This window comes from Sturnus vulgaris, chromosome 7, assembly GCF_052056855.1.
Source record: "Sturnus vulgaris isolate bStuVul1 chromosome 7, bStuVul1.hap1, whole genome shotgun sequence".
NCBI lineage: Eukaryota > Metazoa > Chordata > Aves > Passeriformes > Sturnidae > Sturnus > Sturnus vulgaris.
The window spans coordinates 35,467,550-35,485,887 of NC_142249.1; the positions used below are offsets into that span (position 1 = coordinate 35,467,550).

Here is an 18,338-nt window from a genome sequence, read left to right on the forward strand (position 1 = left end):
ACCATGACCCCACGGTTCCATCCCCTCACGATCCCCACCCCGCGGCCGCCATGTCCGCCCCCCTTCAAGCCCTGTAGGTCACGTGACCCCGCCCGGCGCGCGGCCGCCCCGCCGCGAGACTCTATGGCGGAGGGCGCGCGCGGGCCCTGGAGCTCTCGCGAGAGCCGCGATGGAGGCGGCGGGAGGCGGCGCCGGAGGAGGAGGAGGAGGAGGTGTCATGGCGGCGGCGGGCGCGGGCTCCGCCGGGTCCGCGGCGCGGGGTGGCGGCGGCTCCTCGGCCGCGTCGCGCTGGTTCTTTAGCCGCGAGCAGCTGGAGAACACGCCCTCGCGGCGCTGCGGCGTGGAGGCCGACAAGGAGCTCTCATACCGGCAGCAGGCGGCCAACCTCATCCAAGACATGGGCCAGCGCCTCAACGTGTATCCGAGCGGGGCCGGGCGGGACGGGCGTGAGGGCGGCGGGGGCCGCGTGTGGAGGGGCGGCGGGAGACATTTTCCCTCGTGTGGGAGCTCTCCCCGGGGCCCTTCTCCCTGCTCCGCGGCCCCGGCCGGCGCTCCCGCGGGATGGAGCCGTGGCCTGGAGCACAGAATGGGAGGAGGAGCCTGGCGAAGCCCCCGCGCCGCGCTCTTTGTCGGCGGGTGAGGGACTCGGCTCCCACCTGCCCTCTCCGCTGCCTTCGTGGCCGTGGCTGCGGCTCGGGGCACTTCTGAAGTAAATCCCAGCTGCTCTTTTCCCCGAAACGGGCAACTTCTCTTTAGCCGTTCTTTAATGTGATTTTTAAAAGGGGAAAAAAAATCGATCAGAACAAGGCCAAACCCTCGAATCCTTTACTGAAATAGTTGAACTGGAACAAACAAAAGCACTTGAGAGAGTGTTTCAGTGTAGGTCGCCCATTGAGGAGTTTTCATTCCGTGGGTGACTGTGCGGAGCCTGGCGTAGGAATCTCCACATGGTCTGCGAGGCAGATGGGAGCGATACGTGTTAATATCAGATAAGGATGTGTTAATATCAGTTAAGTTCTGAAGTGTCACGTCCCTAATCCATTTTCTGCTCAAGAAAGTGTGTTGAGAGCAGTGATTGATGTGGAAAGCGCGTGGCTTTCAGTTCTTGTAGACAATTTTCTTATATGTAGTGTTTCCTTCATTTAATCCTCCAGATCTCAGCTTACGATAAATACAGCAATTGTTTACATGCACAGGTTTTATATGCATCATTCCTTCACAAAATTTAATCGAAATGTAAGTATGATTTTATGTTTGGTAATAACATGCCCATAATTTTGGTAGTTCTGACTGCAGGAGTGTGAAGTGATTTGTTTTTAGGAATTCTACCTTCTTATCAATGGTTTAGAAGCAGTACTGATACTTGTTTTCAACTTTGGATTGCTTTCATCTTCTGCCATCAAAATTAAAAGAAATAAGTAGGAACCATCAGCAAGCACATTTCAGATGTGTGAAGAATACATTTAGATGTTTCAAATGTGGCTGGTGTTTTTGTGCTGAAGTTTGAAAGGCTAATGTGTAGGAGCACACATTTTTCTTGGTGAAGTCAGTGGATGTTCTGGCATGGTGTTTCTGACAATGATAATGTGGTTTTGTGTGTGTCCATATGGATTTTGTAGCTGTTCCTGAAGCAGTGTAAATTCTTTTAGCTAGTCTAGTCTCAAATGGTGTGATAAGTCAGATTGGACACGAAAAATTCTTACATCTGATGAGGTAAATCTTGTTTTACCAAATAACCTGGACGTGTTGACTCTGAACGCTGAATGTGTTGTTAAGAACAGAATTTTTCAGTAAAAATGCTAGCTGTTATTGAGGAATATTGGAGATAACAACTTGGAAATGTCAGGCTTTTTTATTTAATGTCAAATACTGGATGCAATAGGTGGAAAAATAATAATATAACAGTCTAGGTGTTCTTGGGGTTTGTTTGTTTTTAAGGAAGAGGAGTTAATAGTGATGGTGATTTGTCATGAAATGTTAAGGATGAGTTTTCTTAGATCTTTTAATAATAAAATAAACAGATTGAGGCTGTGACAGGTGTTAGGTCTGGGTCAGAGCAGACCTTTATCTACCAAGGGGTAGACTGTTGCAAAGCTTGCACTGTCTGCAATTGGGGCAGGTACACAGTGGGGTACAAGGAGAGCCAACTCTTCTTCTGGCATGAATTTCTTATTGTTAGCTGAGCAAGTGGGCATCTTATTTGGTGCCCATTTAGCTGGAAATACATATTTTTTGTAGATACATTGGTACATTTCAGAAGTGTATATAATTATTTTTCATGCAAAATCTGAGTTAAACTGAAATTTCCAGCAGCTTGTTACCGAAACTGTAGTGTTCATCCATACAAGTTCCTCTTTCTCCACTCCTGCTGCTGTTCTGCCCATGTCACAGTAACCTGGAGCTGGTGGAAGAGGAGCTGGTGAAGCATCCAAGATTTTCTGGGACTGTGAATGGCTTGTGGGATTAATAAACTGGAGCTGCTTGGAGTGGAGAGATGGCTCAGTGTAGAGCTGCTGTGTTTATATATAGACCCCCATACCTGTTATATCACCTGCTGGAGTACTGTTTGTGCTGTCAGCTGGTAATCTGGGCTACATTTAGGCAGCAAGAAGCTTTGGCTGCTGTGTTTGCATTTTCACTGGGTACTGGTAAATGACAGTCATGGAACTGGCAGCACAGTAGTGTTTGAATGTAGAGTGCTCTTTATATGAAAACTGTGACTTAAGTTAAATTATGAATCTTAACATTCTCAAGTAGGCTAGGAAAGGGCAGAATGCCATGGAAACTGCAACTATTACAGGGGAGGGAAGTGTAGTGTTCAATTAATTCTCAGGTAATAATGTTCAAAGTTAAAGGCAAGTGAACTGCAGGTTGTACCTCAGTAATACTGATTCTTGCTGAACTCCTTTTTGTAATTCTTAATGAGCATAAGGCCAGAGAGTGGCTTTATGTGTGTGCTGATGGGTAAGAGCATTTTCTTTTTACAATTCTATAGGGTAAGGAGGGTCTCAATGAACGGAGTCACTTTTAAAATACTCCCAAACCATCCATTAGGTCCTCTGTAGAGAAAGCAAAAGCCAAGAACTCTAATAAATACTTAATATCAGGTCTCCAGAGTACTTGGCAAGCTAAAAAATGTAACAGTATTCATCTCTGCAAGAAGAAAGTAACCCTTAGAAAGGAATAGGAAGGTACTGGCAGTTCAAAGGTAAGACCTAGATAAACTATCCTACAGCATATGCAGTGTATCTCTAATGAATTTCTTTGTTGTGTGCACATGATGCTGTTTGTCCATGGCAGGAGGAAATCTGAATGCTGGGGTTAGATGTTAGTTGGCCATTAGTCAGAATGCCTTATGATCTTCATCTGAAAAAATGTGGCCCATGTTGTCTTGTTTTATTGATAGATTAATGTAATGGTAATAATTTATTATCATGTACAACTGCCAGGTTATACAAATATACATGTATGTTATGTATGTGACATGCACTTAATTGTTAACAAACAGGGCTTCTAATGAAAGCTCAGTTGTTGAATAGATGCTGCCTTAATTTTATGGGTTTTTTCTTCAGTTACTGCTCTACAATTTTACAGGCTTTCAGGAGTTTGAGTCATCTATGAACAGGGCACAGAATTCCCAACACTATCTTCAATCTGTAGAGCCACAGGAGTGGCATGTACCAGTTAATGTAGCCTTGGTTCATTGGGAATGTGTTACATGTACTGCTCTAATGGCCAAATATCCCTTTTTTTGTGAAGTTACTGCGAGCTAGCAAGTCATGAATTACTCTGGATTACCTACAGAGTGCATCCATTTAGGTGCAAAGAAGAAGGTATTGAGGTTTTGATGTTGCAGTCAAGGCAGGGGAAGAAGTTCTTGCAAGTTTGCTGTGCCCCAGTGAGGATGGAGACCTGCTTCATCAGTCCTGGGAAACAGAATTGGATGCCTTGAGTACTAACATAGCCACTCCCTGGCTGTGCAAATGACAGGAGCTACTGTGGATCTCCTCAGTACAAATTATTCTTTTCTACATTGCTCACCAGGGCATAGGAACTTTGGGTTGCTGAGTGTAAAGTTAGTCTGGGCTGATATTGGGATGGGGAGGCACCTTGCTGGCTTTTTATAGGCAGTACCAGCCTCACTATTATACTTTAAGGTATCTTCAGAATTAAAATTCTTCTGCAAATACTGTTTCTATAGTACTTGGTGTGTTGCATTGTTATATAGCAAATAGTTCTTTTAGATGCTTATTCTTCAGTACACTGTGGTTTGAAGAGCAGGAAGAGGGAAAATCCTTCATATGCTGGCAATGAGAGGTAAGGCATCCAAATGGTACCTGTGGTTTTTACATACAGTCCTTGGAAATGTCATGTGGAATACCAACCAACCAGTTGGAAATAGTCTTGATGATGTCAAGAGGTTTTTATGACATGCAGTGGAACTTAGTGAAGGGCCTAAAGAAGGCTGCATGAGGAATTTTTTTCCTTCAGGTGCAAGGTAGGTGAGTTGTATGGAGGGTATTTTGTTTCCAGTCTTTCTGCATTCCCTTCCATGTGCCTTGTCCAAATAACAGTATTAAACAGTTGACATTGCAGTTTTGCAGAGTTCTTGAAACTTTCATAATATGCTTCAAGCTCTAATGAGGCTGTTTTTGGTACTTCAGTTCTGGTTTTAATATTGCAATTTAACATATTTGCTGCTTTTATGCAATGTGAGCTCCTGGTTATAATAAAAAAAATTCCTCACAGCTCTTTGTGTTTGAACTTGAAAACCCTCTCATAGACTGGAAGCACTTAATGTCTTAGGCTAAACTGTATCAAATCTAAAAACATATTAATATTGGCATTAGAAGGGAGAGGGAGATTTCACATCATGCATGCTGCTGATGTGTTCTGAGACTTTTCTGAATGCCTTTGTCTTTAAAGTGTCTTGTACTTTTTAAGTGACAAAGGACTTGTACCAGAGTTCCCAGTGAAACTTGCTTTATGATGCTTTTGGATTGTGTTAGCAAGGCTCTTATGTTTTGGGTTTTTTTCCTTTGATTTCCAAGATTCTTGGCTAGTAATAAAGTGGGATTTAATGTCATGTATCACATGTGTTCTGAAGATTTGTCAAAGTCTTTTAGACTATTTTGGGTGCATAGTATAAAATTACTCTAAATTATTTTGGTTGGTATCAAATTAAGATATTTATATATAGGAAATATATTATTGCTTTGTCAAGTATGTTTCTTTAATTTCGCTTTTCTTGTTCTGCTTTGCTTGGGTTTTTTGCCATTTTTGGTAATTGGAAATGAATGAAAGCGTTTGAGTAACTTCGCCAGTTATACACTTAGCAGGGTGTGTTCACTGCAGACTACATTTGTGCCAAGTCTGGAATTTTACTAGGATGTCTATTTTTCTGAATCAATACCAAGGGAGCTAAAAATAATGGCCTACTCTAAACAGAGAGTGAGAACCCTTGTCCTAGATAAGACAAAGACCTGAAATTCTTTGGCCAGAAGCCAACACTTCTTTTTGAAGGAAATAGTTAATTGGGCTGTACATAGATTTCTGACAAACCAGAGTTAAATGTCAGTTAATCAGCTTGACTTAATCAGCCTCCAGACCTGTGTTTTGTGTAAGGTCTTGGAGATCAGGAATTGTGTAGAGACTTCTTGGCCAGATCTGATCAGTAAATCAGAAGAGATCCTGAAGTCAGCCTGATGGTGCCTTCATGGAAAGAAGTAGAACTTTGGTGCAGTCAGACACGGGGTAACAGTGAGTGAGAATTTGCTGATGATTTAATTGTGCAGTCATTGGTGACTTGGTTCAAATAATACCTCTGTGAAATGGAAATGTTTTCAGCCACGGCAGTTGTTGAAAAATGAGTTCTGTAAAATACCTTTATATGATATGTGTGTGTTGGGTTATGCCTGTGTGTGCTGCCTGGCATCTTCTGCATTTTCTGCCACTTCAGAGCCGTTGATACTCTCACCTTCTGAAATCCAGAAAGTGTTTCCATCATACTTACTGTTTAAAAGTTTTATCTCCCAGTGTAAGACACATTTCAAGTAGGATGTCCCTGGCAAAAGAAATTCCTTCCAGAATTTCAGATCATTACCTCAAGCAACGAGGACAGGAACTTCTACAGAATCATCAGGAGTATTAAATGACAGTGCTAATAGAGCCTTGTTCAGCAGTGCTTCACTTTGGGTTTTTATTTCATTTGTTCATCAGGCTTAGGTTACAAGATTCTTGAAAAGAAAACAGGGGTTCTTGTCTTCCTTGGAAAAGAATTTGCTCCCTGTGACTTGTTTTGGGTGGATGGTTTTTATAGACTGAGATGTTTGCTAGATTTCTCATGGCACGCTTCTGCTCCTCAAAGGGTATTGTCTTACCAGGGTGTCAATTTTCAAGTCTGCCAACTTTATTGTTTTACTTAAGATCCAAGCAGACATTTTAAAATGATTTAAGGATGCAAAAAGTACTTTCAGTACATTTGAAAGATTCTGAAATGTAATCTCTTAAATGTTTAATTAGTTAATTGCAGTTTTGCATATATTGTATATATACCCAATGTTTCATTTTGGTATAAAAAAAGACTGCTTACTGGCAAAAAAAATGCAAATCTGACTTTAGGGGGCTATGCCTCCTATTAGCCTAGTTCTATTTGGTCATTGAATGAGAAATCCAATACCTGCACTTCTTGCACCATGCATTAATTAAATTCTCAGCAAGCAGCTATTTCAGTCTCTGAATAAATGCTTTATACTGGTTTAATTTTAACCATTTTAATCAGCTTTTGTCTGGATGACTTCTAGTATCATTTTAATTCCTGGTTAACATGGGCAGCTTTTGCATGCAAAGATAACCTAATTAATCAGTGATTTGTGGGTTGCTGTGTTCTGTCTGCACCCATCAGTCACTCTGGCTGATAACAGGCACCAAAATTGTACTTCACACCTAACTCTCAGTGACACTGAACTGCCGCCTTATGACACCTAGAGTTTGATATAAATTTTCATCTTTAAATGTAATGTGTAGTCTTTGCTAACATTTGATATAACTGTCTTTTATGAATCCTTATGCTTTGCTCTCCAGATACTGCTGGGCATATAGTAAAGTTTCTAAGAATATATGTGTATATATAAAGTTTCTTCTACTTGTAGAGCCTATGTTTATATAACAAGCTGTTTTTATTAAAGTTCTCTGCAAAGTTTCTCACTCTTTGGTGATGAATGCTAGCAGAACTTGTGATCAGCTGTGTTACTGAAAAGATGGTGTAGTGACTTGCTCTGTGCAAGAAACTGGATGAACTTTCTCATGAAGTATATTTAACTTGAAACAGCCTGTTCTGCTGTGACTAAGTCTTCTGGGCCAAAATACTTTTTTTTTTTAATGTTGAACTAGAATTAGTTTGACCTCAGACATCTTACTCACAAATGTAATTTACCATTCTGCTACTCCTTCCCTGTGCTGCCGAGAGGATTGCATCGGTTACAAAATAAAACATGACTAGTTATATTTTTGTTGCCTTGCATGACTTCAAAACTGAAAAAAAAAAAAGCCACAAAACCAACTTCTTAAACTTTTTCTATGCTAGTTTAGAATCCATAAAAATTAAAGTCCTGCTTGTAAAATGTTAAAAAATACACGTTTTTCTTCTTCAGATAATGTCTCCCACGGCATTGTTTTTGGCTGCAAAAGTGGAAGAACAGCCACGGAAACTTGAACATGTTATTAAAGTAGCAAATGCCTGTCTTCATCCTCAAGAGCCACAACTGGATACAAAGAGTGATGTAGGTGGAAGTTATGGTTTCAAAGATACATGGTTTGAAAGATGACATTTCATCTAATGATTTGTTACATTGTCTGACTGGATTATTGCTGTCTGCAGCCTAGGAAAAAAAGCCTTTGTTTTTACACCATTTAAGTCTTTCTGTTACTTAATGCAGTTTCTTAAAGACTCATTTATTTGTTATGAAAGTTGAAGAGATTGCTCCATCTTGAAATTCTTACAGCACTCACCTGACCTCCCAAAAATGCTTTGCTGGAGTAGATTGTCTGAGATCCAGACTAAGGAAGTCTTCCTGTGAAAGGCAGCAGGTGGAACTGAATTTATAGCAGTGCTTGTACTAGTGGAAGGAAGTAAGCCCACTGTGTTGTGAATTGTCAGTGCTCAGGCAGGGATGCTGCTCTTGTGTTGCCAGTGCTGTATCAGAGTGTGTGAATGAAGTTCTGGGGCAAGCCATTGCTGTGTCTTCACCTGTCTGCTTGTTTGTTTCAGGCATACCTTCAACAAGCCCAAGAGCTGGTTATACTTGAAACAATAATGCTTCAAACTTTAGGTATGTCTTTCTAAATACCTCCTGTGCAGCCAGCTTGCCATGAAGAGCTAGTGGGACCCAAATAACTGGATTTTTGATGTGCTATTGGTACACTAGAATTTAACTGTATAACTTCTGACCTGTGAATTTAGTTTTGTGTTAGCAGTTCTGCTGTGTTCACTGTGGAGAAGAAAGGTGTGTCTGTACTGGTGAAAGAAATGTTTCTGACAGAATGAGTTAGAAATGTGTAGGCTTCCAAATAGGTTTTACTCCAGGTAGTAATTACATTGACATTGCTTCCCATAAGGTAACATGGTGTAGTAGGCTGGCTGTGTGTGTGTCCTGAAGCAGTTGGAAAGAGCTTTGTACCCAATGCTCTTCCCCACTCTGCCTTTCCATAGAACACTGTAATTAAGCAGGTGCTGACTCTGAACAACACAAGTTGTAGTGTAACCATTTAATGGATTCAGATTATTCCAAAATTTGAAGTGGAATATTCTGCCCAGACACTCTTCTGACTAAAATACCATAGAGACAATTACAGCCAGAGGCCTGAAAACACTGACTGGCTCAGATATTCTTAAATACCACATGGGGTATTGTTAAAAAAAATAGCTCACAGTAGTGACCTAATTCTGAAAACAGTGTCATAAACCAAGAAGGGTTTCTTAAGTCACTGCTCTTCATATTGACTTACTTTCTAATTTCATATATGCAACATGTTTAAGTGCTAGAAATCAATTTTAAAAAGTAGATATGCACACGCATATTTCATTGTGTTTGCAGTACAGTTTTTACTGACTTATTAACTTGCTAGGAATTGTTCAGATACATTTAGCTTTAAAAATATAGTAATTTCTCAGGTTAAGTGTGTACAGAATTTGAGCTTATTGGAGGAGTATTTTAGTAATGGATTACAAAATGGCTTTACCACCTGCCATTCAAAAGTATGAAAAGGTAAAGAATAAAAGGCACTTAAATAGTGTTACTTATTCTGCAGTGCAAAGGTTTAGCAAGTATTTTAGGTCTGTGGGGAAACATAAGGGGTTTGCTTTTTATTTTACAGGTGGAAATGCATAATTCTAAAATGTATTTGTAACTCCTCAGGTTTTGAGATTACCATTGAACATCCACACACAGATGTTGTGAAATGTACACAGTTAGTGAGAGGTCAGTGACTTTTAACCACTTCTGTAAGTCCTTTTTTACCTTTCTAGTAAAATTTGAAAGTAATGTTATTTGTATCATATGATTTTTCACCATCTATGTTATCCAAAAAGTATGTTTAAAATTATTAAAAGTTTGATCTTAACCTTTAGAGATTCATAAAGAGTCCAGTCTTTTGTCCTTCATAATTTTTTTGTTTTCTTATTAGCTTTGATTTTAATAGTACCTGTTCCATGTGTTCTGAAATGACAGAAGTAGTCAGCAGTTGCCAACTCCTTGGCCAGATCCATAGCATCATTCTGAGCTGATGATTTTCACTCTGAAGTAGCTTTGCCCACTGATGGTTAATGCCAGCTTTTTGTCTTAGCAAATCTTTTCAGGTAATGGACTGAGGGGTAAAGAGTGCATGGCAAGTCTGCTGTCACATGCAAATAGGTGTGACTAATTATTTTTCTGGAGCAGTGTGTCCTTACTTGTTTTGAATGGTAGCAGAAAATCCCAAGCCTTTAGTTAAACATTTCATGTACCTTGTCATTAATGTGACTGGCTAGAAACCTGTTTTGTTCTCTTTATTTTTTGTGGCATTTTGGCACATCTTCTTTAATTCTTGAATTGGTTTCTTTTGGAGCTTTAAAAAAAGATTAAAACAACTTCTTACAAGATGTAGGATGAAAAAAATTAGAATCGGTAAAAGTATCTAAAATAAGCTTTTCACTTTAATTATGTTTCTTAAGTAAAAAGTGTTTCAAAATGATTAGACCATGGTTGTTAGTCTCTGGTCATCAGCTGGTTTTGCAGTGAAAAATGCATAAATGCTTTGAAGTTTTTGGTGTTTTTTCTTCTCTCTCTATGAAATATATAACAGTTAGGTACAGCCTAATCCTGTTAACTAGATTTGGTTTGTAGTAACTCTGGAATTAATGGTGTTCTTTTAAAGAAGAGTGTCTCTTACTTGCTGTACCTTCCTGGTGTAATGTCTTCGGATACTGAGTAGGGCTGGTGCGGTAACTTATTTGCATATCAAGTAGTTTTATTGCTGTCCTTGCTATAAGAGAATGATTCTCTGCTTTCTGCCCAGATTTGGTTGAGACTTAGTGCATGAGTCCAGTTGCACCTGAAGTCTCAATAGTCTGCACCAGTGCTCTGTAGGGTTTTGCTTTGGTTTTTCTTAGCTGTTGATCACTGTAAATGTGAGCACATTTTACTGTCTTGGGGAGCCCCTGTGCTTCTGTTTGTGTTTGGGGAGGGGTGGGGGCAAAGTTATATTGCCTCAGTATTTGCACATCAGTGTGTGTCACTCAAGCCTACAGGCACACTGCTACACAAACTGGATTTCCTTTCCTAAAGGGTAGATAACCACTCCAAGGAGTTCAGCTTTTCCCTTTGTGTTTTGCAAGCTAATTTTTTGTACTGCCAAAATTCAAACTTTGAAGATACTGTGATTTTTTTAATTTGACATCTTTAAACTAGTATTTAATGTCAGCAGACTTGAAAAAATACTTAGAAGTATTTCGGAATCTGAAGACTTCAGTGAGGGCTGAAAATCCATGTAGCCCAAGAATTGGTGCACAGTGAATGTAATGTCTCTGATGTTTGAAAACCTGCTCTCTGGAGGAGGTGTGCTCCTTAGTGTGTGTATGGAACCCTTGGCAGCATGTGTCCCTAGGAAAGGTATAGACTGTGAACACAAGATTTGAGTACCTCATAGTAAAATAAGAAAAAGGAAGCTAATTAATTCATTTAAAACATCAGGCATGAAATTCATGCATGCAAGTCTAGCAAGGACAGAATAAGTGCCATGGAACACTGGTTTTATGTGTTGAGAGGACAAAGAGATGGGCCTGTGGGCACAGTGATTATCTTCAAAGACACAGTGGTAGGAGTTTAGTTTTCTGTCCCTGAACATTTATTTATTGGACAGTGTCAGTTTTCAGTGTCAATAGATGCAACACTCTGATATCTGAGTCCTGAAGCTTCCAAAATATATCTAAGATTTGTCAGTGTTAAACCTTTAGTGCTAAAGGGATTGACTGAGAAGCTAAATAAATCCAAAGGTACTTCACCCAGTTCTGGTAATGTCATCTTGAACAAAAAGCACCATTTCAGAAGGCAGAGATACCTTTTTTAAATAAAGATGATTAACTTATCCAAGCCTGTTATGATTAAAACCTCCAACTGCATGTTTGGAGAGAGGAGGGAGGGAGGAATGTAATGTCTAATAATCAAAAAAAGGCAGCAGAGTTAGGTGAGGTTTGCAAGTGTGCTTCAGGATTTGGCTTAGGTTTGTGCACTGCGTTGTCAGGTGGTGAGAAAGGGCCCTTTGGCTGACTAAACAGCAGTGCCTCAGAGGATGGCTGACTCCATCACTTTCTGCTGTCTTGCATCCAGGGTCATTTGTTTTATGCAGTCACCTGCTTATGTTACCTGTTATTAAGTTGTAAGCTATCCCCTTTAAAAACAAAATGAAAAATAAAAACCCTGGTTGTGTTGATGATGCTCAAAAAATTCAGCCAAGTCGTTTGTCAGAAGACTGTCTAGTCTGGCACACCAGAATCAATGCTGGAAGCTGAAGATGAACTAGGAAGTGGGAATTGGTTCAAATAAATATAATTGCTTCAACACACAACTAAAGAAACAATGAATTCTTCTCTAAGATTGAAAGCCCTTTTGAAGGTGTTATAAGGCAACATATCCTTGCAGAGAAGGGGTGACTGGATGGACAGATAATGATTCATGGTGTTCAGGAATACAATATCTAGTTGCTCCTTCTGGTGTTCAGAGACTCATGGGTTAATGAAATTGTTCCATCCTTGCAGTTTGGTCAGCATAGCAGACAAGGAAAATGGTGTGGGCTTAGTATTATTTCTGCACCATTCTTCCTCAGTGTCAAGAGGCTGAGGAGACAGGACCATCATTCCTTAGGATCCCACAGGTCTAAGGAATCCGAAGGCAGTGGATATGTGAGGGCCTGTCAGCAAGCTTCAGTGCCCATTCCAAGAATGCTCCAGTAGTGAAGAGAAGAAGGAAAAAAGAAAAGGGAAAAAAACCCACAAAACCACCAAAAACTGTTCTGGTTTTGAACCTTGTTGCCTTTAACGCTAGCTGATTGATCAGCAGTGAAACTGCCCTGGTGCCAAGACTGTGGCATGGTGCTCTTACACTGTGGTGTAAAATCAGTCTGTTCTCAGCCTGCTTCTGGTGAAACTTGGAATCTGTATCCTCATCTCCATCTTGGGAAGTCTTCAGTCCCTCCTTTGTCTGTGCTGGAACACAACCTTTTGGAACTGAAGATGAGATCTCAAGGATTTCTAGGATTGTTGTCGCTACTCTGCAGGTTATCAGGTATCTTGAACACCCATGATCCTTACTAATCTTTGGTGGAAATTGCACTGTCAAATCCTTCAAATATCCCATAGTATCCGTGTGCAGATGCTGTTGCTTAAATCAGGCTGAGAAAGACAAAGTCAGCAGAAGAGGAGGTGAAAATGCATCAGCTTTCTCAGAGGGTATTCTCATGAGGAAAATTTAAATCTTAGTGGTGTGGAAAGATGAGAAACACCAGCTGCACTCCAGCACTGCTACAGGCGGCCTTCCCATTCTGAACTTTGACCTCAGGCTTTTATAGGCCTGTTCCCAAGCTTTAAATACTTTCAAGAAAGTAAAGCCACCAGGACTGCTAAGACCTGAATGCCTACACCATGGCCTCCTCCAGCCCTTTCCAGACACAGCAGGCACCCTCCAGCATCCCTCTGTTCAGAGCCTGGGGCTTTTTGCTTTTGCCAGAAGGACTTCAGCAAGCTTCTCTCTTCTGATGCTGACTGACTTACCTGCAATCTCCTCTTTCTGGGGAATGCTCCCACGTTGTCAGGGTCCAGGCATAGCCAATTACCAGCTCCTAATGGGGACTTAGCAGTCACGTTTTCATGAGCATCCCAAGATCCCAGATAAGCTGTGTTGAAGAAAAGACTCGAGTATCTTGGAATTGCAAGTGGTTGAATTATGTGGCTATGCCCAATAAAAAGCATTTTGGTTTCCAGTTGACAGTTTTTTGGAGACAGCCTTTCAGAAGGTGTGTCAGACAGCAAGTCCTGTTTCAAAATAATGATGATTATTTCACTAATCCCTGTTTTATGGCTGCTTCTGCAGCAGTGAGACAGGATGGATGTTTTAAATCACTCCTGGATGCTAAAATCTAAAACTGATCATTCATGGCTGGTGTTGTAACCATCAGTCCTGCAGCTTGTGAGTTATAAGAGCAGCTCTGCTGGCTTGTTTTAGCCCCTGCTTCAAGATGATTTAAATTTTAGAGATGCACTTTCCACTACTGTAATGGAAATAAACCACCAAATTATATAGGAACCAAAATTCGTTAGATTTAATTGCCCTGATGGATTCTGCTAAACCAAAGCTGCCCTGCATAGAAGAGTTTGGGATGGATATTTTCAGTTGTGCCTTGTGTTATCAAAGGCTTTAGTTGCAAGCTAAATTTCCTGCTGTTTTTGGCAATGATTATTTAGCTGTGAATAAGTTGAAACAGAATCATACTGCTCATAGTATAGGTAAGGTATTTAGCACAGTAATTTTTGATTGAGGCTAAAGGGTGTGTTTCAAGATGTGATTTTTTTTCTTCCAGGTGTGTGTTTTGATTTACTCAATCTTTCAAGCTGATGTTAAATAGAAGTTTTCTGGCATCTGCTTTTCTTCTTTGTCCAAAAGGGACATTTCAGTGAGAGTAGAGATGCTTCTTGGTCTTTCTCCCTTAATTCAAACATGTAATGTTACAGAGTATAATAACCATTGAAGATCCTTTAGGTATTGCTTTATGAAAAATGAAGAGCAAGACATCAATTTCAGTCTTATTCAACCATTGTGTATTTTTATTTGTTATGACAGTCTCATTTCACTTTTTTTTGGTAATTCCACCTTCCTGTTTTTAGATGGGAGGGAGAGGTTGAACTCCTTGGTTTTTTGGCATGCAATTAGCATTACAGCGTGCAAACTAGATACTATAGCATAACATATTGTCAGTTCACCTTTTGATTATTATGGATTAGTAGAATTTGTGTGTAGGAACAGATCCTGTTACCTTGCAACTTCCACATTCTTCTCAGATTATGGCACTGCCTGGCTGTGTAGCATAAAGACAAATCTGACTTTTATTCCTTGGCAATTACTAGAAGTTGAGTTAAATCACATTTTAATATGCTTTTTAAAAACTAAATTTTAAAAGCCACTGTAGTATTTATCAAACTTTATAGAATTATTATTATTAAAATAAAAGTTTAACAGTATTCCCTTTGACATAAAATTCAACACTACGCTTTCTGCAGGTAGCACTGATTTCAAGTGATAGTGTCAAAGTAAGAATTCAATGAAGGCTGCATTCAATCTGCGGTTAAACCCCTTGTGCCCAGCTATTCCATTAAATGCATGTTACAGTAAGTTCTCTTACCTGAGTGAGGAGCATTGGGGTGTCACTCTAGGGGTCAGCACTCTGGCTGTAACAGCTCAAGTCAGTTTTTCATTTCTGGCATGTTGCAGTCCTGTGGTTTGTTTCAGTATTTTTTTTCTGACTGATTCAGATGAATTTATCTGTTTCCTATCAAAGCTTTGCCGTAGGTTTAACAAATACGGAGCAAAACATTATGACTCCAGTGCTCTTAATTAGAAGGAGCAGAAAACTGATTTTTTTTCCCACATAGCTTGGGGGCTTGCTGTGTTACAGGGCTTTGGGAAAGAGACGTGGCTGTTTCTGGGGAGGTGGGAGGGTGTCCTGCCATGCCCCTCTCCAAGAGCAGGACAAGCACTGTGCTGTGAACTGCCTGGGACTGACTGCCTGCTGCACTCCCAGGTCAAAGCAGGGATCCCCTGCAGGTGAGGGTGGGGCAGCAGTGCTTCCCAGAGGAGAGTGCTCACCTGTCAGGTGTTGGAGGGGTGCAGCAGCAGAGGGGGAGGGAGGGGCACTGAAGGGAATGACAGCTCCAGCTCCACTACTGAGTGTGTCTCAGTCTTCTGTGTCTCTGAAAAGATTATTTTATACACTAGTTAGCTAAGGCCAGATCAGTACTTTAGAAATACCCTGCAGTGATTTTTGGAAAGTAAACTGCTTGAATTTTGGAATGAACCCGACTAGTGCAGATCTTTAATCTCTCTGTTTTTCTTTTCTTACAGCAAGCAAGGATTTGGCACAGACATCCTATTTCATGGCTACCAACAGGTTGTTATCCTGAACCTCTTTGTTGCACTGTTGTAGCACACTATAGCTTCCTTTACTGCAGGGCCCCCTGATGTGTCTTACCCTTGTTGCAGTGGGGGACTGGGCCACCTCCAGTGGTGGTACCTCCCCACCTGCAGTGCGGTGTATTGGACAAGGGCCTGACGGCACAAAGGGCTTAAATGCACAATGAGAAGTGTAGTGGTGCTTTCTGATGACTTTTTCTCGATTGTGAGTGCATAAGTCTAAAATTGGTAGCCTGAATAGCAGCTAAAGATTACAAAGAGATAAACTTAACCTAGAAATCCGAGCATCTTGGTAAGTACAAAACTATTTTTAGTTTACACTTGTAGTTAATGGCAGTTTTCTCTTAACTTTAAGTATATTGATCCAGTCTTAACTTATAAAATTCTAGTGGGCCTAAGATATTTTTAACTAGCTGATTTTTCTTTTTAGATAGACTAGTATTAGCTCAATGTTATTTCTTTTAGAAACAGCTCTTTAATCTTAATATATAGTTTTAAAACTTAAGTACTTAGATAAATTTATAGTTCTAGGATTTCAAGTGGGTGTTTTGTAGACATAGCCTGTCATAGAAAGAATTAGAGAGCAGACTTTAGTCTTGATTTCTTGATTACTTCAATTTGCCTCTTGCAAAACTACTTTAACCCTTATTTAAGAGGATTACATTATGTGTAGATACAGTTTAAACAGTATCTGAACTGTTCAAAAATAAATAAATAAATCCTGGTGGTTCCTTTATGGGCAAGATTCTGTACTTAAGCAGTTGTTAAAGAGAAGTTATGCTGCAGCAGTGAAGACACACCACAATGTGTTGTGCTGGAAGCTGAAGACAAGGTCACAAATGTCACAAATCCAAGCCTGGTGAAAGCAAAGCCCACAAATAACTCACCTGGCTGCTGTGGAAGTGCCAGAGGCCTTCTGGTTGTCTCATTCAGAGACTGCACAATCAGCTCTATGCATTCTACTGCAGAATTTTAATTCACTGTATTATACTGCCCTGTTTAGTACTTAAGTACAGTAGAATAATTGGTAAATTTATTTACTGTTCATCAGGCTTTTGATAGCGAAAACAAATTAAACTTTTCTACCAGATAAATGCCCTGCCCTTTGTTTTCTTAGGGCAGTAAGATATCTTATGAACTTATTCAGCAAAATGTTTAACTGCTGTTGATTGGTAAGCTATCTCATTCTGTATGTTAATGATTGATTTGTTTGGGTTTTCTGTTTTACATGTTTGATTTCCTTTGGTTCCTCATTACGAAATTTGTGCAACAGCCTTCACCTTACCACATTCTGTCTTCAGTACAAGCCCACAGTGATAGCATGTGTGTGCATTCACTTGGCCTGCAAGTGGTCCAACTGGGAGATTCCAGTATCAACTGATGGAAAACACTGGTGGGAATATGTAGATCCCTCAGTTACTCTAGAACTACTAGATGGTAAGTCATGCTCCATTCTCATTTTGAAATTCAAGAGTTTATTCATGTAAGGATGGAGCATGGTATATAGTGAGAGCTTTCAGCTGAAATTGTCTCACTTACTTCACGTGCTGTATCTTCAGTGAAAGAAAGGGTTAGGAGTGGGGAGAACGTCAGGAGACAAACTTGGTTTGGCTGTTGGCTGGGGTGTCCACATACCTTTTGCAGGTGCAGGATAGAATCCTGCTTTTAAATGCTTTTCAGAAGCAGGACAGATGGAAATCTGTCAGTGCAAATTCATGCAGTCCTGATTGTTTCAGGTACCTCAGTGTTGTTTCAGTGACAGTGTTCATAAGACTGTACAAAAAATTGCCATGTTTATGTAAACAGTTCTGTGTTAACATTTTGGTGTAGCTTGAGGGATCTCGGACTCTGGTAAGGAAAAAGCATATGCCTAGAACACCCTATACCTAATACTACTTTTTAAGATAGTATTTACTACAGTGGAGTCTGAATTTAAGGGCCAGATATGCTGCTGTAGTTGAGGTGGGAACTCCTGGGGCTTTCACATCTGTGTTTGGACTTGTTTGGTCCTGGAGTGAAACATTTGTTTCACAGTAGTGGTGGAGATCTCCGGGCTTCACATGGCCCAGCACTGACTCTGTGCCTGCTGCTTTCCTCTGCTGAGCTGTTCTTTCTTAATGGCACTTTGGGGAGGGAGGGTTTGAAAGTGAGAATTTGAGTACATGTCACGTGAAGTAGAGAACGAGAGAGCTTCAAAGTGCAGGTTCAAACATCTCTGTCTTACTGAGCTTCTTGAAGTTGTAGCTGCAGTTGCAAACACCACCCTGCTTCCTTTCCACCTGGCTGTGGCTTTGGTAAACATGCATCGTTTGGATTTGTAAAATCCCCCCAAGGGAATGCTGTGAGCTCCTTGTGAACATCACTTAATCCTTCAAGTATTTATGGAGCTGAGGTCTTTAATAGACCCAGGTAGACAAAAGAGCTGAGGTAGTTTTGCACTTGGGAGCAGCTTAGGTTATAACTTGGAGAATTCTGGAGAAGCCAGTTCTTCCAGATCTGTAAAAGATGTACTTTAACATTCAAATTCTGACTGTACCCATCTATTTTTAGCTTATGACTAGAATTAAGTCTCAATGAAAAGTATTTTTATTTGCAGCTGATAAGCATGGAGACCTGTGGTTT

The 18,338-nt window shown here is 40.3% G+C and overlaps 1 protein-coding gene across 8 annotated transcripts in view; it reads left to right on the forward strand.

Moving 5' to 3' along the window:
• The first annotated feature begins 202 nt into the window (after window positions 1-202).
• Window positions 203-18,338, forward strand: part of CCNT2 (cyclin T2) — a 25,902-nt gene continuing 7,766 nt past the window's right edge. For 2 of the 8 annotated variants that reach the window (XM_088168366.1, XM_088168368.1), the window contains exons 1-8: window positions 279-417; window positions 1,155-1,236; window positions 7,653-7,781; window positions 8,270-8,330; window positions 9,417-9,479; window positions 12,654-12,818; window positions 15,648-15,693; window positions 16,990-17,153. In XM_088168366.1, the coding sequence (XP_088024492.1) occupies window positions 398-417; window positions 1,155-1,236; window positions 7,653-7,781; window positions 8,270-8,330; window positions 9,417-9,479; window positions 12,654-12,818; window positions 15,648-15,693; window positions 16,990-17,153 (730 nt within the window). In that variant the 5' untranslated portion in view covers window positions 279-397. Of the gene's footprint in view, window positions 418-1,154; window positions 1,237-7,652; window positions 7,782-8,269; window positions 8,331-9,416; window positions 9,480-12,653; window positions 12,819-14,806; window positions 14,915-15,647; window positions 15,694-16,989; window positions 17,154-18,338 lie in introns of those variants that run through there. The other 6 variants (XR_015804920.1, XM_088168367.1, XM_014870821.2 and 3 more) reach the window with 5 other exon arrangements.